This window comes from Garra rufa, chromosome 18, assembly GCF_049309525.1.
Source record: "Garra rufa chromosome 18, GarRuf1.0, whole genome shotgun sequence".
NCBI lineage: Eukaryota > Metazoa > Chordata > Actinopteri > Cypriniformes > Cyprinidae > Garra > Garra rufa.
Window position 1 is genome coordinate 38273681 of NC_133378.1, and position 24475 is coordinate 38298155.

At 35.6% G+C, this 24475-nt stretch overlaps 1 protein-coding gene across 1 annotated transcript in view; it reads left to right on the forward strand.

The window, feature by feature from the left end:
* Positions 1-24475, forward strand: part of scube3 (signal peptide, CUB domain, EGF-like 3) — a 169673-nt gene that overhangs the window by 116970 nt on the left and 28228 nt on the right. The window contains exons 7-8 of the mRNA XM_073822994.1: positions 8381-8497; positions 14756-14878. Of these exons, the coding sequence (XP_073679095.1) occupies positions 8381-8497; positions 14756-14878 (240 nt within the window). The remainder of the gene's footprint in view (positions 1-8380; positions 8498-14755; positions 14879-24475) is intronic.

The window sequence follows — 24475 nt, forward strand, 5'->3', positions numbered from 1 at the left end:
TTGAATGCTATAATATAATGAAATATTTTAGGTTTATATGTTATTTGAACACTATTCAGTCAGAAAACACAATTACTTTTTCATGGCCATCATTGGATGATGATTTATTTGTTAAAAAATACAGTAAAAACAGTAAAATTGTGAAAAGTTATTGCACTTTCAAATAACTTTAATATTTGAATATATTTTAAAATGTAATTTATTCCTGTGATACAAAGCTGAATTTCCAGCATCATTACTCCAATCTTCAGTGCCACATGATCCTTCAGAAATCATTTTGATTCCATTTATTATCAATGATGAAAAACTCTTTTTTTTTTTTTTTTTGGAAACAGTCTCCTTTAGAAGTAATACAAAGTTATGCCTTGAACCTTTCTCTTCGTAGCACCAAGTAAGTGATGCTCACTTTCCAGTGGAATTCACTCTTAATACATCTCCTCGAATGTGAAAACACTAAGAGCTAACACCTAACCGCTAAGTGTTTTTCCACACGGGTCCAGGCATCTTCATGCGATCCTACAATCAAACGACATACCCAGGCCCTCCGCATAAGCCGGCGGATTTGCACGAACATTTCCGTAGAAGTAAAGACACTTAGCAAACAAAAGTGTTGTGGAGATTCTTAGCCTGAGAGAGAGATGCTAATCCGAAACAGATGCTCACATCTGGCTGGTACATTCAGTCCCCAGGCATCATATTGTTAAAACCGTTTGTTTCATGATTAATTCAGTATTGTGCCTTTCGGGCGGATGGGTTTTGTTATTTGCTAGTTTGGTTAAACTGTCACAGCGCAGGTAAGTGATTGAATGTCTTAGATGAACTGCAGTGGGAATCATTGCCACAGTTTATCTCTGCATGACACCAATTCACGCCTTCCTGCTCATTTCCAATGTTTACCCTGAAGGCTGTAGTCAGACTCACTTACACTAACTGGTCTGCATCTATCTGCTCTGCGTTGTGAGAGTGTTGTCTTGTCGATGCATGAGAAGACTAACACTCTGCCTTGTTGCTCTCTGTACGAAAGTTGTTTGACGGTTTACGGTGCTCTAAACAAGCTTAAACCAAATACAATTTGTACACAAATGTGGGGTTGGTTTAAGCTGGCCTTTTGAACTTATGAACTAAACTGCTCATAAAAGGGTCAGTTTGAGTACTAGGGCATCTAAAACACGAATTTGACTGGCCAGGTTGTTTTATACAGTTTATAAAGTCAATCTTGGAAGACTAAGCCGTGTTTTTGTAACGTGTGTGTGTGTGTGTGTGTGTGTGTACAGAGGAAAGAAGTGCCCCACATCAGCCACTGCAGCCAGAGCTGTTACCCAATGGTAAATATGACCATTTCTCTAGCTTGATTCCTATTGGCTACTTCTTTCAATAGTGGGCGTGGTATGCTGGAACTCTTACTAACCTTTATCGCATCAATTGCACCAATTCTTGGCTAATTTCTCCAGTCTGGCAAGTCAGGAGATCACCATAATGCAATTTACATCCATTAAAATGGTTTACCCAATGGTAAAATATCTCAGTTTCTCTAGCTTGATTTCTGTTGGCTGCTTTCTTTAATAATAGGCGTGGTTATGCTAGAATGCTTACTAACCTTTATCGCAGCAATTTCAACATTTGCACCAATTCTTGACCAGTTGCTTTATTCTGGGAAGTCAGGAGATCATCACAATTATGATCTTACTAACCATAATCGCATCAATTGTTGTCCAATTTCACCATTCTGGTGAGTCAGGAGATCACTACAGTGCAATTCACCCCATTAAATTGGTTTGCCTGGTGGTATATGAACATTTCTCTAGGTCGATTTTCAACATTTGTACCAATTCACAGCAAATTTCTCCATTGTGGCAGGTCAGGAGATCACCACAATGCTATTTACCCCCATTAAAATGATTTAGCTATTGGTAAATAAGTCAGTTTCTGTAGCTTGCTTCATATTAGCTACTTCTTTAAAGGAACACTCCACTTTTTTTGGAAATAGGCTCATTCTCCAACTCCCCCTGAGTTAATAAGTTGAGTTTTACCGTTTTGAAAGTTTGCTGCCGTAATAAGGCTGAAGCAGGAGCAGTAATACCACACAGCACATGTGCAAATGCTAAACTAGCTGGGAACTCATTTCTGATAATACTCCGCCTGCTTCGGCCATATTACGGCAGTAAACTTCCTTGACTATTACGCCGGAATGGAAGTGTAGTTCCTAATCTTATCGGCCTAGAAACTCGCAGCTTTGAATTTCCACCGGTCTTAGTACACGATATAACTACAGAAGAGTCAAGTTTTAATACAACAAATATGGAAACTCGTTGGACATTTTTGAACGTGATGCTATTGGTCTAATAGGATTCAATGATCTATGCTAAGCTATGCTAAAAGTGATATGGCCAGAACAGGAGAACGGCTGAATGGATTTCAAAACGGTAAAAATCAACTTATTAACTCGGGGGGAGTTGGAGAATGAGCCTATTTCCAAAAGAAAGTGGAGTGTTCCTTTAAATAGTCGGCATGGTTATGCTGGAGGTCTTACTAACCTTTATCACAGCAATTTCAACATTTGCACCAATTGTTGCCCAATTTCTCCATTTTGGCAAGTCAGGAGATTACCACAATCCAAATTACCACAATTAAAATGGTTTACCCAATGGTAAATAAGTCAATTTTTCTAGCTTGCTTCATATTGGCTACTTCTTTCAATAGTCGGCGTGGTTATGCTGGAAATCTTAATAACCAATTCTTTCCAGTTCTTGGCTAATTTTTTCATTCTGACAAGTCAGGAGATCACCAAAATGCAATTTACCTCCATTAAAATGGTTTATCCAATGGTAAATATCTCAGTTTCCCTAGCTTGGTTTCTATTGGCTGCTTCCTTTAATAATATGCTAGAATAGTTATATAATAGTTATGCTAGAATGCTTACTAACCTTTAGTGCACCAGTTTCAACATTTGCATCAACTCTTGGCTAATTTCTCCATTCTGACATGTCTGGAGATCATCACAATGCAAGTTTACCACCATTAAAATGGTTTGCCCAGTGGTAAGTAAGTCATTTTTTTATAGTTTCCTCGCAGTTGGCTACTACTTTGAATATTGGGTGTGGTTATTCTGGAACTATTACTAGCCTTTATTACACCAATTTCAACATTTGCACCAAATCTTGGCCAGTATTTTAATTCTGTCAAGGCAGGAGATTACCACAATACTTACCCCCGTTAAAATAATTAGCTATTGATAAATAAGTCAGTTTCTGTAGCTTGCTTCATATTGGCTGCTACTTTTAGTAGTGGGTATGGTTTTCCTGGAACTTTTACTAACCTTTAGTAAATATGAAATTTTTTTGGTTGTTTCCTATTGGCTACATATTTTTGTAGTGGATGTGGCTATGTTGTAACCCTTACTACCCTTTATTGCTCCAATCCTTGTCCAATTGCCCCGTTCTGGCAAGTCAGGAGTTCAGCACAATGTAATTTACCCCATTAGAATGGTTTAGCTATTGGTAAATAAGTGAGTTTCTGTAATTTGCTTCATATTGGCTGCTACTTTTAGTGGGCGTCATTTTCTTGGAACTTTTACTAACCTTTATTACAACAATTTCAACATTTGCACCAATTCTTGGCCAGTTTCTCCATTCTGACAAGCCAGGAATCACCACAATGCAATTTACCCCGTTAAAATGGTGTACCCAAAGGTAAATATGTCCATTTCTCTAGCTCGATTACTGTTGGCTACTTCCTTCAATAATAAGTGTGGTTTTGCTGAAACTCTTATTAACCTTTATCTTACAAATGTCAACATTTAGACCAATTCTTGGCAAATTTCTCCATTCTGGCATGTCAGGAGATCATTACAATGCAATTTGCTCCATTAAAATGGTTTATCCAGTGGTAAATATGTCAGTTTCTCTAGCTTGATTCCTGTTGGCTACTTCCTTCATTAGTAATTGTGGTTATTCTAGAATGCTTACTAACCTTTATCATAGCAATTTCAACATTTGCACCAATTATTTGCCAATTTTTCCATTCTGGCAAGTCAGGAGATAAACACAATTCATTGTACCCATTAATGGTATAGCTATTGGTAAATAAGTCTGTCTCTGTAGCTTGCTTCATATTGGCTAATTCTTTCAGTAATGGGCATGGTTTTGCTGGAACGTTTAGTAACATTTATCACACTAATTTCAACATTTGTACCAATTTTTGCAAGTCATGAGATCACCACAATGCAATTTACCCCCACTAAAATTCTTTACCCGATAGTAAAAAAGTAAATTTCTCTAGCTTGCTTCATATTGGCTACTTCTTTCAATAGTTATGTGTGGTTATGCTGGAACACTTACTAACATTTATCACACTAATTTCAACATTTGCACCAATTCTTGGCTAATTTCTATGTTTTTGCAAGTCATGAGATTACCACAATGCAATTTACCCCCACTAAAATTCTTTACCCGATAGTAAAAAAGTAAATTTCTCTAGCTTGCTTCATATTGGCTGCTACTTTCAATAGTTATGTGTGGTTATGCTGGAACACTTACTGTACTAACCTTTATCGCACTAATTTCAACATTTGCACCAATTCTTGGCTAGTTAGCCAAGTCAGGAGATCACCACAATGCAGTTTACCCAGTGGTAAATATGTCAATTTCCCCAGCTTGATTCCTGTTGGCTACTTTCTTTAATAATAGGTTTGGTTATGCTGGAACTCTTTATTGTACCAATTTCAACATTTGCACCAATTCTTGGCAAATTTTTTCATTCCGGCAAGTCAGAAAATCACCACAATTCAGTGTACCCCCATTAAAATGGTTTTCCTCTTAAATTGTCTGAATAAAACCTTGCTTGCAACATTCTCATCTGAAATTGCCCATTCTCTAAGCAAGTAAGTTTAATGAGGTTTTAACAGTGAAGTCGCTGCAGTCTCCTATGAGTCTTTTACGAAAAAATGGGATAAATTCTTGTAATGGAATTCAATTGGACTTGCTATAACACGTCACCGCACTTCATTTTTCAAAGTGCCTCACACACGACTTCAAATTGTGAAAGCGTTTGTTTTGGGTGCACACTCAGGACTCTTGAGATTATAAATGAGACTCATTGGCTCTAGCACTAAATCTGCATGCTGGCTATCGGTGAAACACACTTGTCTTGGGATTTTGTTTATTCGGCCTGAAATAAGCACACAGCAAATACACCAAAGCCCAAAGACAGCCTTTGTCACGATACCAAAAATGCGTCTCACTTTGTTTCTCTTTCTATCAGCTCGTGCTATTTTCTCGCCTTGGAAAGCATTGGCGTTCTTGGAAAACGGTTTGCACATCAACCTTTTAACATCAGAGTGGATTTAATGGGGACCGATGTGTTTGGTTGAGGTTGAGAGAGACCTGTGCCAACAGCTGTCATATTTACCAAATAGCTCTACCTCTGGCGGCATGTTCCCGACTTGTTCCAACCCTTTCATAAACTAATTGTGCCAACATTTGCAATTGTGAGCGGATTCCTAAGTGCTAGCTGGATGGTTTTGCTTAAGTAAGGTGAAACGTCCAATTACGGTGATGATGGTGCAAACATGCCAACAGCGTCTGGGGTTTACATGTATTATTGCACAAAATACACAAATCAGGAGACGTTCTTTTTTTAACAGCTGTCTATTTCGGTTAAAGTTGCAGTCAGAATGGCAAGAACAAGGGCAGGTGAGATGACCCGATCTCTTGGGAAGCCATTAGATGACCTAATTGCAGCTAATTGAGAGCAGTCTAGAATTTTGCCTCGGTAGAAACTCCTTTTCCCTGAATTTTCCTTGGAGGTTGTTTTACATTAGCAGCTGGCCTGCTGGGTACTAGTTAATGAGTGTGCTTTCCCATTCTTAACATTTAATTCCTGTCAAAGAGTGTCGTATAGAGAGAGTGTTGAGAAGCAACCAAAGTCGAGTCGTTTCTGACACAAGCGATAAAGGGGTTTGAACGGGTCTCGGCACGCACAGGTGCCTCAAAAACCAGCCGCTGTTCTGTCTGTGTTGCATGAGTTACGGTGTTACGTGCTTGATGTTTGAAGTGCATGTTTGAAGTCGGCAGAGAAGGTCTTATAGCCCTCTCTGACGAGAGGAGCCTGATATCTTTGGCAGCAGACATCAATCTGAAGCTACTCTACAGCTGGAATGATAATTATATCTCGATTAGGTCTACTTTTGTGTTAAAGCTGTAGTTTTACATTTTGTTAAGAGCATTTAAATGGCGCTTGTCTGTGAAAAATACGCTACGATGTTGGAATTGGCTTGATGCTTTCCCAGTATTTGCAAATCCACTTCTGTGTGGTTGCTAGCGGTTAAAATTGAAAACAGAGTTATTCTGCAGAGCTTTGTTAATATTTTAGGTTTTTAGCTTTTGGTTAAATTATTATTATTTTTTAATTTTTTTAAATATTTGTAATATTTGATTTTTAAGATTATTAAAATGTAAGGTCATGAAGCGTGTGTAATTATTTCCCAGTAAATATTCATATTATTATAACTTTTTGGTCTTATTTTTATTATAATAATTATTTTATAATACCTTTTTTAATATAATATTTTTATATTGTTTATATTTTATTTATTTATTTTAAAAAATATTATTATTATTTGTTTCATTTTATTTTATTTTTTAGAGTGTTAAATTGTAAGGACATAATGGGAATGTAATCATGAGCTGTTTTAATATTAATTAATCATTTTATGGTAAAACTGATTATATTGATTTACTGCATGACATTCTGCTAATCTTGTCCAGTAAATATTTATATTATTATATTTTTTTGTCTTATTTTTTATATTGTTTTATTTATTTTATAGTATTTATTTGTTTATTTATTTTTAAATTATTGTTTTTTGTGTTTCATTATTTTATTTTTAGAGCATTTAAATGTAAGGACATAATGTAAATGTAATTATAATCTGTTTTAATATTAATTAATAATTTTATAGTAAGTCTTGTTAGTTATTTACTGCGAGATATTCTGCAAAACTTTGTCAAGTAAGTATTTATATTATAATTTTTTTGTCTTAGTTTTTATTTATTTTTAAATTATTATTTTTTATGTTTTATTTTATTTTATTTGTAGAGTAAAATTAAATGTAAGGGCATAATGTGAATGCAATTATAAGTTTTAATATTAATGATTCATTATTCAGTTAAATTATTGTAATTATTCTGCAGAGCTTTGTGGAGTAAATCTTTAGAGAATTTAATAATGTATTAAATGTATGTATAAGTTTTTTTTATTTTATCCATTTTTAGAATTAGATTAGAATGATAAATATTTTTTGGAAATATTTTTTAGAACATTAAAAAGAGTAAGGTCATAAAGTGCATGTAAATTATGAGCCGTTTCAATACTAATGAATCATGTCATAGTTAAACTGATTAGGGTGATTTACTATATATGAGAGGATCAGCTGAATGTTGAACTGATGCCATTCAGGGTATCGTTGACCCGTGAAAGAGGACTCCTTCAGACAGCCGGCGGAATAACACGAGAGTTTTGGTTTGATGGTTAACTCGGCTCGCTGCACGGATCATTAGCGTTTAGTGGAAAGCGCGCTTCAGTAAGCTCACAGGTGTCTCGCAGTGAATCAAACACCGCTTATCATCCCCTCTATCAAAAGATTATATTTATATCCACTCGCACAGCTGAATCAAATCTTTTCAGATGACAGAATTTGCCCACACAAAGGCGAGTGCTTTGTGTGCGAGCGTGTTCCAGCTCTCAAAGCCGTAGATGTCAAACGTTATAATCAGAGATTGATGCCGTTCGCGAATCTCTAAGCGTTTCAGAGGCGTGTTGTGACACAGACCTGCACCCTGGCACACACCGCCAACATCTCTCGGTCTCTTTCATAAAGTTGGGCTTGTGAATGCCAGCAGAGCTTTGTGGTAAACCCTTATTCATGACAGTTATTGTGCTTAGATTATTAAGTGAGCAGTATAAGCAAAGAAAACATTTTTATGCTTTATTTATTAGCATTGTTTTACAGTGGATTCAAATTTCTTTTTTAGTTGTTTCATGTTTTTAATGACTACACCAAACCCTGGTAAACTGATGCAACAAAGTTGAACAAAGTTCAAATTTATGCATATTTGTAATGCCTAAAGTGTAATAGTTAATGTGAAGTATTAATCTGCTGGTTAACAGGTGCCTTAGCTGAACGCTGAGCTCTAACCCTTATTAGACAACGCTTTTTTCACTCAATAACAGTATATTCGACAGACATTTGCTGCTCGCGTTCATGACTGAACTAATCAAAGCTGTCCAGAGTGGCAAGATGTGACGTTCATGAGGTTTGATATCTAAATATGTCAAGCTGTTCCTGTCCTGACTGCTGCTTTCTGTGTGTGTGTGATTTCAGAGACGTGTGCGGTTAATAACGGAGGCTGCGACAGCACATGTCATGACGCCGTGACTGGAGTTCGTTGCAGCTGCCCCGTGGGATTCACCTTACAGCCAGACCGCAAGACCTGCAAAGGTACGATCATGCTGAGATCATTCTTCAATCTCACAAACTAATTGAATCGAGCGGTCCTAATTAGGAGCGACATGCATTTTTCTGTTCTAGTTAAAAGAGAAAAATTGACGCGTGAGACGATAACACCTCAGCCGATTAAAAAACTGATTTTAAGGGGTCAGTGAGAGCAAATGTTTTGCATTGGTTTGGATAAATGTAATTTAATATGAAAGAAGTTACATTAGATGGATGGATGGATGGCTGAATGAATGGATGGATGGATGATTGGATAAATGGATGGATGAACGGACAGACGGATGGATGGATGGACAGATGGATGATGGATGGATGGATGGACAGATAAATAGACAGCTGGATGGATCAGCAGTTGGGTGGGTGAATCGATGGATGGATGGCTGGACGGACGGTTGGCTGGAAGGATAGATCCATTGGATGGATGAAAAGATGACAGACAGATGGATGGATGGATGATTGGATAAATGGATGGATGAACGGACAGATGGGTGGACAGACGGATGGATGGACGGACAGATAAATAGACAGCTGGATGGATCAGTAGTTGGGTGGGTGAATCGATGGATGGATGGATGGATGGATAAATGGATGGATGAACGGACGGATGGATGGACGGATGGACGAATAGATGGATTGATGGACAGATGGCTGGATGGATGAAAGGATGACAGACGGATGGATGGATGGATGATTGGATAAATGGATGGATGAACGGACAGATGGATGGACAGATGGATGCATGGAAAGATAAATATACAGCTGGATGGATCAGTAGTTGGATGGATGGATGGATGGATGGATGGATGGATGGACGGACGGACGGACGGACGGATGAATAGATGGATTGATGGACAGATGGCTGGACGGACGTTTGGCTGGAAGGATAGATCCATTGGATGGATGAAAGGATGAAAGACGGATGGATGGATGATTGGATAAATGGATGGATGAACGGACAGATGGATGGATGGACGGACAGATAAATAGACAGCTGGATGGATCAGTAGTTGGGTGGGTGAATCGATGGATGGACAAATAGATTGGATGGATGGATGGATGGATGGATGGACGAATAGATGGATTGATGGACAGATGGCTGGACGGACGGTTGGCTGGATGGATAGATCCATTGGATGGATGAAAGGATAGACAGACGAATGGATGAATAGATGGATGGATGGATGGATGAATGAATGGATAGGTGGATATATTGATGGATGGAATGTATAGATGCATGATGTATGGACTGACTGAGGGATGGATGGATGATGGATTGTTTGATGGATGGATGATGGCTTGATGGTTGGATGAAAGGGTGGATGAATGGACTGATCGATGGACAGATGAACAGATGGTATAGATGAATAGACAGGTGGATAGACGGGTGGATGGATGGACGGATGGACAGATGGATAGATAGACGGATGGATGGACAGATGGATGGATAGATGGACAAACAACGGATGGATGGATTGATGAAGTTTGGTTTGATTGGATCGATTGGCTGAAAGATGAAAGGATAGACGGATAGTTGAAGCGGCGGATGAATGGATAATAGATAGATAGATGGATAGATATATAGATATAGGAACAGTAAGGTACAAATTCCTGTCGTTTTTGAACAAGGTTTCATACCGTCATCAATCCTGGAGCTTTCAGCAGGTTTTGAATTCAAAGATGAGAAATAAAAAACTCCCACTCAGACTCATTATTGCATGCCGTCATTTCTGAATTACCGTAATTATGCGTTCTCAACTTGTAAACAGCGTTCACACTTTGAAGATCTTGTAATTACAAGTTGGGAATGTTTCATGAAAGCTCAGAGTTCTCCTATGTGACCCATTTGACGTCATGTAAAAACCACTAAAAAGGTGGTGCTTCGGTGGTTAAAGGTAGTTAGCAACCTCTACACCTCTATTTCTGTTTGATATTTCCTATAGTACAGAATTATTTATCACTCTTACTGTGTAAACATTGTTATAATATTGTTAATAATTACTGTGTAATGTAGGAAGAAAATTCTTTTTTTTATTATATGATTTTAAAAGCTTCCCATTTGTATAAATTCTATAAAATAATTTTTTTCTTTTCTTTTCTTTGTTCTTTTCTAAATGTGGTGCTCCCAACATTTTCGGCCACCAGGCTGAAATTTCCCCAAATGTAGCTTTCGCTCTTGATCTCGCAGCCCAGAAAAATGACAGAAAAAGTGTATATAAATCAGCAACTTCTTTTGAAGAAAGTAAAGAAGCATGAAAAATGGATGAGGGAACACAAAAGGGTTTAACGAAGAATAAAAGAGTTTCCGAAGAGCAACTGGAAGTGTAGACTTTCGGGTTCGTGCGGCCAAGACTGGGAGCCTGCGTTGCCTCTAGCACTCATAACGTTACGCTAACAAGACCGATAAAAGAACATTGAGTTTTATTAGTTCTGCTGTAGAAGAAACAAAGAAAAACATCCCCAGACAGCACTGGCACGAGAAGACACAGACCCTCCTTCAAGCCCAGAGCGAGAGTTTCTTCTGCTCCTAATGCTGTTATTTTCTCCAGATGATGCAGCCTCTCTCTGAGATGAACGCCTCATTTACTCAGATGATTCAGCCGTAATCAGAAACATCCAGAGCAGCTCAATCAAAGCCCATGGAAAGCAGGACAAGCTGATGATATATTGATCCCCGATTCAGAGAGAAAAGGCCAGAGGAGACGCGATCCTGAAAGACTTCCTCCTGTCGGAGTCCCGCAGCGGCCACACAAACGCTCTGAAGTCGCACATTCGCTCCATGTGTGTCCGTCACAATCCTCTCGCATTCAGTCCTTTCTCTTATTCTCTCCTCATTTCTTGTCTCTTCTTTGATTCCTGTATCTCAGACCGTAGAGATCGCTGAAGGTCATGGGTTTAATTCCCAGGGAATACAAAAACTGACGTAAACCGAATGCAATGGAAGTCACGTCTGATAAAAGCTACTGCAAAATGCGTAAATGTAATCGTTTTAGGTTGAGAAAAAACACTGTTTAATATCCCAGACTTAATATTTGGACTCAAATATGTTGCTTCAGAAAATAAAGTTGAGTTTCTCTGGTAAACTTCATAGCGGTTGAAATGAAATTAGCAATGTTTAAGACATTTAAAGCACCTAGGATTTAAGCAGAGTCTGCCTTTTACAAAATGACAAACAGTTTGATTATGTTTAATTATGTCTGCGGTCGAGGTGAGTTCTTAGGTCGAATTAAGTAGGAGTAAAATGTGTTTTAATTTTCTATGAAATGACATGGAATTACTTTTAATAGTTTTTTATAAATAGAAAGCTAAATTATGTGGTTGTTTTTGTCTTTTTCTGTTACATGCTGTTCTTACTTTTTTCTGATTTATTGAAGGTTCCCTAATTTGTATACATTTCTATACAAATTTTCTTTTCTTTTCTTTTGTATACATGGTACTCCAACATTTTCTCCATCTTTTTAAAATGGAGAGTAAAATTATTTGATTTTGCTAAAGGGATAGTTCACTCAAAAAATTGTGATTTTCTCACCTTCAAATCATCCTAGGTGTACATTACTTTCTTCTTTCAGACGAATACAATCAGTTATATTAAGAAATGTTCTGGCTTTTCCAAGCTTTATAATGGCAGTGAATGGGTGTTGAGACTTTGAAGACCAAAAAAGTGGGTCCATCCATCATAAGTGCTCCACAGGGCTTCATAATTAAAACATTATAAAGTGTAATCTCCTTTTTTTTTCTTTTATTTTATTTCGTATGCATGGTACATTTTCTCCAGCTTTTTTAAAATAGAGAGTAAAATTATTTGATTGATTTTGGGGAGCAGCAGGGATTATAGTTCACCCAAAAGTGAAAATTACCCCATGATTCACTCACCCTTAAGCAACCCTAGGTGTATACGACTTTTTTTCTTTCAGACGAATACAATTGGAGTTATATAAAAAAATGTCCTGCCTCTTGAGAGTTTAAGATTTTAAAGTCCAATAAAGTGCATCAATCCATCATAAAAAGTACTTTACATGGCTCCGGAAGGTTAAGAAAGGCCTTCTGAAGGGAATCAAAATGCTTTTGTGTAAGAAAAATATCCATATTTAAAACATTATAAAGCTAAATCTTTTCTTCTTTCTTTTTTTTATTTACATGGCACTCCAGAATTTTCTCCAGCTTTTTTAAATCGTAGCATGAACTTATTTGATTGTTTTTGTTAAAGTGTTAGTTCACCCCCCCCCCCCCCCAAAGAAAAAAAAATCCCTATGATTTTACTCACCCTCAAGCCATTCTAGGTGTATATGACTTTCTACTTTCAGACAAATACAATCAGAGTTGTGTTAAAAAATATCCTGGCTCTTCCAAATTTTATAATGGCAGTGAATGGTTGTTGAAGTCCAATAAAGTGCATCTATCCATCATAAAAATACTAAATCGAGGCCTTTACTAACCCCACTGAGCGTGTGGAGTACTTTTTATGATGGATGGATGCACTTTTTTGGACTTCAAAATCTTAACACCCATTCACTGCCACTATAAATCTTGGAAAAGCCAGGGCATTTTTAATACAACTCCAATTGTATTCGTCTGAAAGTAGAAAGTCATATACACCTAGAATGGCTTGATGATGAGTAAATCATGGGAATTATTACATTTCTATACAATTTGACTTTTATTTTCGTTTGTATACATGGTACTCCAACATTTTCTCCATCTTTTTATAATGGAGAGTAAAATTGATTTGTTAAAGGGATAATTCACCCAAAAATGAAAATTACCCCATGATTTACTCACCCACAAGCCATCCTACAGTAGGTGTTTATACGACTTTCTTCTTTCAGACAAATATAATCAGAGTTATATTAATAAAAGTCCTGGCTTCTCCAAGATTTATAATGGCAGTGAATGGGTGTTGAGACTTTGAAGTCCAATAAAGTGTGTCCATCAATCATAAAAAGTACTCCACACAGCTTTGGGGGATTAATAAAGGCCTTTTGACATAAATCGATGCGTTTGTGTAAGAAAAATATCCATATTTATGACTTTATAAACCAGTGTTTCTCAACTCCAGTCCTCGGGACCCACTGCTCTGCACATTTTGTATGTTTCTGAGTCTGACACACTCAGTTCAGTTCATGAATCTTTCTACTAATGAGCTGATGATCAAAATCAGGTGCCTTAAATGAGGAAGACATACAAAATGTGCAGAGCAGTGGGTCCCGAGGACTGGAGTTGAGAAACACTGTTATAAACCATTATCTCTAGCTGGAACGTGAACAAAATATGGATATTTTTCTTACACAAATGCGTCAATTTGTTTCAAATGCTTTTTATTAACACCCCGGATCACTGTGAAGTACTTTTTATGATGGATTTATGCACTTTATTGGACCTCAAAATCTCAACAGCCATTCACTGCCATTATAAAGCATGATATTTTTTTTTATATAACTCCAATTGTATTCATCTGAAAGAAGAAAGTCATATACACCTAGAATGGCTTGAGGGTGAGTAAATCAAGGGGTAATTTTTATTTTGGGGTGAAATACAGCTTTATTAATTCTTTAAAAGGTTTTGTCTTTTCTTAAAAATGTGAAATGTTTGTAGTATTATATGGTTCCACAATCTGCATACATTTCTATAAAATTTCAATAGAAAACGAGATTACAGTTTATACAGTTTTAAATATGGATATCTTTCGTACACAAATGCATCGATTTGCTTCAAATGGTTTTTATTAACACCCCCAATCAGTGTGGAGTACTTTTTATGATGGATTTATGCACTTTATTGGACTTCAAAGTCTCAACAGCCATTCACTGCCATTACAAAGTGTGGAAGAGCCAAGACATTTTTTAATATAACTCTGATTGTATTTGTCTGAAAGAAGAAAGTCATATGCACCCCGGGAATTTTCATTTTTGTGTGAACTATCTCTTTAAGTCTTTCATATTCAATCATTATTTTGAAAAATGTGAAATGTTTGTAATGTTATGTGGTTCCTCAAATCTGTATACATATAAAAATTTCAATTGAAAAAAGGTGTTTTCTTTCCTCCTCTCTTCTTCTGATTCAAACAGTAAGCTGATAGTTTAAGCCCAGACAAATCTGTCATATTTACGGTCAGTCACCCCTTTTACCTTTTGATTATTTCACATGTATCCTCCGCTGCTGGTTTGAATCACGGTGAACTGAAGGGAACAGACTTAATCCAGTGCATGTGTATCTGCTCAAACTCTCTCTCTGTGTCTCTCGTTACAGACATTGACGAATGCCGCATGAACAACGGCGGGTGTGACCATGTGTGCAGAAACACGGTCGGCAGCTTCGAATGCAGCTGCAAGAAAGGATACAAACTTCTGACCAATGAGAGGACGTGCCAAGGTAGACCAACCAATGAAAATGTTGTATCTTTATGTACAGAACATTGACCAATTAGGGGTAAAGAATATCTTGTTTGGTATTTCGTTTGAAGGAGGTTTAGGTTTTGTTCTGCTGGAAAACAAAGCAAAAATGCAAATGAGGTTCTGGTTTGCTGGACTGTTTCTCTGGAGTCTGTGGGCAGATTGTTTGTGATTCAGCTGGGTTTATTAGGTTAGTTTGGTCAGGAGAGATTGGTGTTGATACAGGAGGAAACCCACAGAGATCATTTAAGGTAACAGCGGTCTTCATAAACACACACCTCCAGTCCCTCGCTGGTGTTTGAAATGCTCTCATCGATTGACACTGTTACACACACCAGGCCTGGGAATATTTTTGGAAACGATGGTTTGATGTCAGTCTATTCGGTTTCTCACTATAGCCTCCTGTTGATCTCATTACAGCGTCAGTTCAACCATATCTGAACCAAACATGTGTGTTTAGCTTTCAAAATGTGGTGTATTTTAGTTACACGTTTCATTTTAAATATAGTTTATATTGATCTTATGTTTGATCTAGATATATATACACTTCCAGTCAAAAGTTTTTGAACAGTACGATTTTTAATGTGTTTTTTAAAAAAAAGTCTCTTCTGCTCACCAAGCCTGCATTTATTTGATTCGAAGTACAGCAAAAACAGTAAAAATCTGAAATATTTGTACTATTTAAAATAACTGCTTTCTATTTGAATATATTTTAAAATGTAATTTATTCCTGTGATTTCAAAGCTGAATTTTTAGCATTACTCTAGATACATGATCATTTAGAAATCATTATAACATTTTGATTAGCTGTTCAAAAAACATTTTTTTTTTTCAGGAAGAACAGCATTTATCTGAAATAGAAATAATTTGTAACATTAAAAACATGTCTTTCACACATTTTTTGGCCAATTTAAAGGATCCTTGCTAAGTAAAAGTATTCATTTCTATAATTTAATGAAAATTTAGCTATGATCCTAGGAATAAATTACATTTTAAAATATATTCAAATAGAAAGCAGTTATTTTAAATAGTAAAAGATTTCCCAATATTACTGCTTTTGCTGTATTTCTCAGTAAACTTACTTAAAAATCTTACTGTTCAAAAACTTTTGACTGGTGATAGATAAATAGATGATTTCATCTCTAACTTAAAGTTGTAATAACTTGTTAATCTGTTCAGACTGACTTCATCTGATGTTCCTTTGTTTTTTTTGTCTTTTGGGCAGAGTGTGGGAACGGTCTGTGCTCAGCACTTTGGCTGCAGCGAGGGCATCTCCTCCTGTCTGCTCAAATGCCATAACCATTGTTGTAAGGAATGTCAGAATGTCAAGTGATAAAATAATCTGTGACCTTTTTCCCTTGTCTACAATAGGCTCCAGAACTGGAGAAAATAGAATTGTCTGGCATTTGTTGTTGCTGGTTTATACTGGAAGTTTTTATCATTGCTATTTTTGCCCATTTTTTAATTTTAGGAGTTTGTTCAAATCAATTACCTTAAGCACTTTAGCAAGTGAAGTCACCTTTTTTTCTATAGCACTGTATGCAATACAGATTGTTTCAAAGCAGCTTCATGGTGATAAAATTTCATCAAATATGAGACAAATTCAGCTGTGAAGTAGCTCTGAAAAAAAGACAATAGTGTCAGTATTCAGCTCCAGTCAGTTCAGTGTTGATTCAGTTCAGTAATAATGTTCAGTTCAATAATGCTTTCCAACTTTGGTTGCAGTTATTTACGAAAAAATATAATGTATTACAACCAGTTTTAGGAAAAAAGTGTGTTGCACTTCCTAAAAATGATCTAATTACATTACTTAGTTACTTTTAGTATTGGAAAAAGATACTTTTAAAAGTAATGCATTGCAATATTGCATTACTCCCTAAAAAAGTAACTAAATACATTACTTAGTTACTTTCAGTGTTGAGAAAAGTTACTTTTAAAACTAATTAATTACAATATTGCGTTACTCCCTAAAAAAGTAACTTATTATGTTACTTAGTTACTTTCAGTGTTGGGAAAAGATACTTTTAAAAGTAATACATTTTAATATAACGTTACTCCCTAAAAAAAAGTAACTAATTACGTTACTTAGTTACTTTCAGTGTTGGTAAAAGTTACTTTTAAAAGTAATACATTTTAATATAACGTTACTCCCTAAAAAAAAGTAACTAATTATGTTACTTAGTTACTTTCAGTGTTGGGAAAAGTTACTTTTAAAAGTAATACATTTTAATATAACGTTACTCCCTAAAAAAAAGTAACTAATTACGTTACTTAGTTACTTTCAGTGTTGGTAAAAGTTACTTTTAAAAGTAATGCATTGCAATATTGTGTTACTCCCTTAAAAAAAGTAACTAATTACGTTACTTAGTTACTTTCAGTGTTGAGAAAAGTTACTTTTAAAAGTAATGCATTGCAATATTGTGTTACTCCCTTAAAAAAGTAACTAATTACGTTACTTAGTTACTTTCAGTGTTGAGAAAAGTTACTTTTAAAAGTAATGCACTACAATATTGTGTTACTCCCTTATAAAAGTAACTAATTACGTTTCTCAGTTACTTTCAGTGTTGGGAAAGTTACTTTTAAAACTAATTAATTACAATATTGCGTTATTCCCTAAAATAGTAACTAATTATGTCACTTAGTTACTTTCAGTGTTGGGAAAAGTTACTTTTAAAAGTAATGCACTACAATATTGTGTTATTCCCTTAAAAAAAGTAACTAATTACGTTACTTAGTTACTTTCAGTGTTGAGAAAAGTTACTTTTAAAAGTAATGCATTGCAATATTGTGTTACTCCCTTAAAAAAAGTAACTAATTACGTTACTTAGTTACTTTCAGTGTTGGGAAAAGTTACTTTTAAAAGTAATGCAATGCAATATTGTGTTACTCCCTTATAAAAGTAACTAATTACGTTACTTAGTTACTTTCAGTGTTGAGAAAAGTTACTTTTAAAAGTAATGCAATGCAATATTGTGTTACTCCCTTATAAAAGTAACTAATTACGTTACTTAGTTACTTTCAGTGTTGAGAAAAGTTACTTTTAAAAGTAATGCATTGCAATATTGTGTTACTCCCTTAAAAAAGTAACTAATTACGTTACTTAGTTACTTTCAGTGTTGAGAAAAGTTACTTTTAAAAGTAATGCAATGCAATATTGTGTTACTCCCTTATAAAAGTAACTAATTACGTTTCTCAGTTACTTTCAGTGTTGGGAAAGTTACTTTTAAAACTAATTAATTACAATATTGCGTTATTCCCTAAAATAGTAACTAATTATGTCACTTAGTTACTTTCAGTGTTGGGAAAAGTTACTTTTAAAAGTAATGCACTACAATATTGTGTTACTCCCTTAAAAAAGTAACTAATTACGTTACTTAGTTACTTTCAGTGTTGAGAAAAGTTACTTTTAAAAGTAATGCATTGCAATATTGTGTTACTCCCTTAAAAAAAGTAACTAATTACGTTACTTAGTTACTTTCAGTGTTGGGAAAAGTTACTTTTAAAAGTAATGCACTACAATATTGTGTTACTCCCTTAAAAAAGTAACTAATTACGTTACTTAGTTACTTTCAGTGTTGAGAAAAGTTACTTTTAAAAGTAATGCATTGCAATATTGTGTTACTCCCTTAAAAAAAGTAACTAATTACGTTACTTAGTTACTTTCAGTGTTGGGAAAAGTTACTTTTAAAAGTAATGCACTACAATATTGTGTTACTCCCTTAAAAAAGTAACTAATTACGTTACTTAGTTACTTTCAGTGTTGAGAAAAGTTACTTTTAAAAGTAATGCATTGCAATATTGTGTTACTCCCTTAAAAAAGTAACTAATTACGTTACTTAGTTACTTTCAGTGTTGAGAAAAGTTACTTTTAAAAGTAATGCATTGCAATATTGTGTTACTCCCTTAAAAAAAGTAACTAATTACGTTACTTAGTTACTTTCAGTGTTGGGAAAAGTTACTTTTAAAAGTAATGCACTACAATATTGTGTTAATTCCTTAAAAAAAGTAACTAATTACATTACTTAGTTAGTTTCAGTGTTGAGAAAAGTTACTTTTAAAAGTAATGCACTACAATATTGTGTTACTCCCTTAAAAAAAGTAACTAATTACGTTACTTAGTTACTTTCAGTGTTGGGAAAAGTTACTTTTAAAAGTAATGCATTGCAATATTGTGTTACTCCCTTATAAAAGTAACTAATTACGTTTCTCAGTTACTTTCAGTGTTGGGAAAGTTACTTTTAAAACAAATTAATTACAATATTGCGTTACTCCCTAAAATAGTAACTAATTATGTCACTTAGTTACTTTCAGTGTTGGGAAAAGTTACTTTTAAAAGTAATGCATTACAATATTGCGTTACTCCCTAAAAAAGTAATTAATTACGTTACTTAGTTACTTTTAGTGTTGGGAAAAGTTACTTTTAAAAGTAATGCATTTCAGTATTGCGTTACTCCCTAAAAAGTAAGTAATTACATTACTTTGTTACTTTCAGTGTTGGGAAGAGTTACTTTTAAAAGTAATACATTTACAATATTCTCATGTAAATGTAACAGAAAACAAGACAAAGTGATTTTTGCATTGTGAAAGCTCTTTATGAATGGCAAAAATGCATAGAAAACCTTTTGTGGTGGGAAAGTATATAACCTGTTGTGTATTTGCAAATCATTCCATCAGCCTTATAAATCAGAATGCGTAGTCATCTATGAGGAAACGAGATGCTGGTGCTGAGTGAATGCTGAAGCTGAAGCGTGTAAACAGACTGTTTGCTCTATGTGAGGATTAACAGCCTCAGTGTTCCCCTGCTGTCATCAGCCCGGCGACGGGACACGTCCTTCAACGCCTCTCCGAAAGCCTGGAGACATTCCTGGCTCTCTTAAGAGCTTTCTGAGGTGTGCTTAAGGGGAGGTTATCAGATCCCCAGTATTCTTGAGGCGGGAGTCGCTGATAATGCCCGTATCTGTGCTCTATAAACAGAGCAGCTGTCATTTCGCTCTCACAGTGCCATTGTTTCAAGCTGTGAGATTAAGTGGGACCTGCATGCCCGGCTCTATAGGGGTGAAAAAGTCAGAATATCTCACTTGTTGTTTTGTTAGGGGCCATTTACTTTTGCTCATACTTGGGGTTAGGAGTTTTCAGCTTGTAACTCTCAAATCATGCCGAGACGTGTGCTATTGTTTGTCTTACAGTTTTCATTTGACAGATGATAAAACTGATGTAAAAATCCCAGAGAATTGCACTGAAGAAAGGACCCAAGCCATATATAAAGACTAGAATATTAAGGATGCAAGTCTTTTTATCATATAATTAATACCCTGAACACCCCAGCAACCAAATAACAATGATCCAAGTCATTTTTTAAATAATATTATTGACTTGACGCCACTAACACAATTGGATGAAAACAAAACGTGAGCTGAATAATGATGCTGTTGTTTTCTGTGGAGCTGCTTAAGACTGAATTAAATGCAGATACAATTACTTGAGAAGCAAAATTTAATAAAATTAAGTGGCTTTTCACTTAAAACAAGAAAAAATGTCTGCCAATGGCATAAAGGAAATTTAGTTTTTTTTTTTTTTCACTCCATTGGTTGACATTTTACTATTTAGGCATAATAAACTTAATTTTAATAACATTTTTAAACAAAATGACTTATTTTCTTAACCTACTGGTGCTGTTTGGTCAATTTAATTTTTAATTTATATATGTATTATTATATATGGATTTTTACTTTTTCGGAATGATAGGAAACCAAGTTGTAAGTTTTGGCACTTAAAGTGTGAACAGAAAAATGTCATGGTCAAAGTCATGTATTCAAGAAAAAATACTCATACTTGTAATGTTGTACCTTATCGGAAATGGATGTGAAGCAAATTTCATCTAGTGGAAACAATTATTACTGTGCCCAAATAAATCTTACAGATATTTTTTTTGAGATATCAACTTCAAATTTGAAACTTTGTTTTTTTATGTAGTTTTAGAGTAAAACATTTTTTGAAAATGTACAGTCGTGGCCAAAAGTTTTGAGAATGACACAAATATTAGTTTTTACAAAGTTTGCTGCTCAACTGCTTTTAGATCTTTGTTTCAGTTGTTTCTGTGATGTACTGAAATATAATTACAAGCACTTCATACGTTTCAAAGGCTTTTATCGACAATTACATGACATTTATGCAAAGAGTCAGTATTTGCAGTGTTGGCCCTTCTTTTTCAGGACCTCTGCAATTCGACTGGGCATGCTCTCAATCAACTTCTGGGCCAAATCCTGACTGATAGCAACCCATTCTTTCATAATCACCTCTTGGAGTTTGTCAGAATTAGTGGGTTTTTGTTTGTCCACCCGCCTCTTGAGGATTGACCACAAGTTCTCAATGGGATTAAGATCTGGGGAGTTTCCAGGCCATGGACCCAAAATTCCAACGCTTTGGTCCCCGAGCCACTTAGTTATCACTTTTGCCTTATGGCACGGTGCTCCATCGTGCTGGAAAATGCATTGTTCTTCACCAAACTGTTTTTGGATTGTTGGAAGAAGTTGCTGTTGGAGGGTGTTTTGGTACCATTCTTTATTCATGGCTGTGTTTTTGGGCAAAAGTGTGAGTGAGCCCACTCCCTTGGATGAGAAGCAACCCAACACATGAATGGTCTCAGGATGCTTTACTGTTGGCATGACACAGGACTGATGGTAGCGCTCACCTTTTCTTCTCCGGACAAGCCTTTTTCCAGATGCCCCAAACCATCGGAAAGAGGCTTCATCGGAGAATATGACATTGCCCCAGTCCTCAGAAGTTCATTCGCCATACTTTTTGCAGAAGATAAATCTGTCCCTGATGTTTTTTTTGGAGAGAAGTGCCCTTCTTGACACCAGGCCATCTTCCAAAAGTCTTGGCCTCACTGTGTGTGCAGATGCGCTCACACCTGCCTGCTGCCATTCCTGAGCAAGCTCTGCACTGGTGGCACTCCGATCCCGCAGCTGAATCCTCTTTAGGAGACCATCCTGGCGCTTGCAGGACTTTCTTGGATGCTCTTAAGCCTTCTTAACAAGAATTGAACCTCTTTCCTTGAAGTTCTTGATGATCCTATAAATTGTTGATTTAGGTGCAATCTTAGTAGCCACAATATCCTTGCCTGTGAAGCCATTTTTATGTAACGCAATGATGGCTGCACGTGTTTCTTTGCAGGTCACCATGGTTAACAATGGAAGAACAATGATTTCAAGCATCACCCTCCTTTTAACATGTCAAGTCTGCCATTCTAACCCAATCAGCCTGACATAATGATCTCCAGCCTTGTGCTCGTCAACATTCTCACCTGAGTTAACAAGACGATTACTGAAATGATCTCAGCAGGTCCTTTAATGACAGCAATGAAATGCAGTGGAAAGTTTTTTTGGGGGGGGGGTTAAATTAATTTTCATGGCAAAGAAGGACTATGCAATTCATCTGATCACTCTTCATAACATTCTGGAGTATATGCAAATTGCTATTATAAAAACTTAAGCAGCAATTTTCCAATTTCCAATATTTATGTAATTCTCAAAACTTTTGGCCACGACTGTATATTTACTATAAAACTTAAAAATATAAATTTTGTGCATTTTTCACAATAATAAAATTCTAAAACATTTAGTCTAAAACTTTTTTTTTTTTTAACGTCAGCACTAATCTTCCAAACTTAAGTATGTACTCCAAAGCATTTAAGATTTACGACAGTTATATCCTGGAAATTTAATTTTCAGATGCATGCTAAAAAATGGTTAACAAGCAATAAACAGTATGTATTGTATACAGCACTGCATAAATATGACCTGACCTTAGCAACCGCATACCAACTCCATTGCAGTCCCATTGCATCTTGGCAAAGGATTTGCACAGACAAGCACCAGTCACTTTTTCCTCGGAAAATCTTGTAATATTTCTAATATGAATAACACCTTTGATTTTGCCCTTTTTGTTACTATTCCAATTTTTTTTTCTTCCACGGTACCCACTTAGCACTGAGAACTGAAATGTGCGATGAAAGAATGAGAGAATGCAGCGCTGCACGTACACACACCTGCTGTCAGACCCGCATACTAACGCCCAAACACTCTAAAAATACACTTCCTGGCATCTTAGCAACACAGCCTGACCTTCAAAAAAATATTTTTTCATACATAAAACCTGTTGTTTTAAATCTAAGGTAAGATTATAATTGGGTCATTGGTAAATAACATTTTATTCAGTGATCTATTTGAGGTGCTGTACCTGGTCACAGTTTCTTTTTTCCATTATTTCTAGTCACCTTTTGGTGACACTACCTGTCAAAATTCTGGAGACATTTACTATAAGAAAACTGCTTAAAATAGCTTTAGTTGAGCTATAGCATGTCACACTGACAGCCCAAAAGTCTATCCACTGGAAAAAATGATTTTCTTCCTCAGTACTTTTGTCGTTTTCTAGTACATTCTTAAATCAAGATACGTTTACTTGAAGTAAAATTACTTAAGATATCACGTCATTTTTTGGTGTCACTTTATGCTTAAATACTTAAAACATTAAACTTATTTTTCTGACCCCACTGGCAGATATTTTTTTCTCTAGTTTTAAGTTTAAATCTACTTCATTTTGATCCATTTCTCAGAATACAAGACTGTTCTTATGTAATTTTGAATATCAAGTACTTGTATCTTGATTTATCCCTCTGTTGTTGCTTTGTCAATGAAATGACAAAACTCTATTTTATATTTATGGAATGATCCATTTATTATCTGTAAACCACTTGAGCACAGACCTGAAAATAACATTTCCAGCTTGTCGTAAATCTTGAATGCTTTGGAGCACAGACTTAAGTTTGGTATTTTTTTTTTTTTTGAAGTAAAAAAAAGTGTTAATGAAAAGAAGTTTATTTTTATTAAGAAGAAAATGGACAAGCATATTTTTAAATTTGATATGAAATATATATTTTTCAAAAGATGTTTTACCAAAGACTATAGAATACCAAAGACATGTCACTTGTGTAGTTTTGAATGGGGAAAAATGCAACGGTCATCTTGGCCGCGAAGCCCCGCCTTCTTAGTGAAAGAGCCAATCGTTGATGAGTAAAGTCAGCGCGTCACTGCAGCTGCAGTTAGAAGTCCCGGTTGCTATAGAAACAGTCGGCGCTCTAAGACGTGCGTTCAGTACTGCGCATGCGCACTGGCTCATCTAGCCGGAAAAATAAGCATTTTTTTAACGCTATTAAAGCACAAGGAACTATATTTATGAGGCAGTTCTTGTTGGATTTCTTTGGAGATTTCAAATATGAAATTTAATCGTAAGTTTGGCGAACAGTTTTGGAGAATTTGATGTTTCCCCATTCAAAGAGATAGGAGCTGCACTTGGATGCCCGAGAGGCGTTTCAAAGATGGCCACCGAGTGACATGACTTGTCTTAAAAGGACTTTGGTTTTACTCTAAAACTGTGAATATCAAAGCCATGAATCTAAACAAGTTGAGGTTGATATCTCGAATATTGAGCTTTCAGTAAGGTTTTGTTTTGGGCGCAGTACCAAACGTTTCCACTCGATGAAATTTACTTCTCATTTACACTATTGAGATATGTG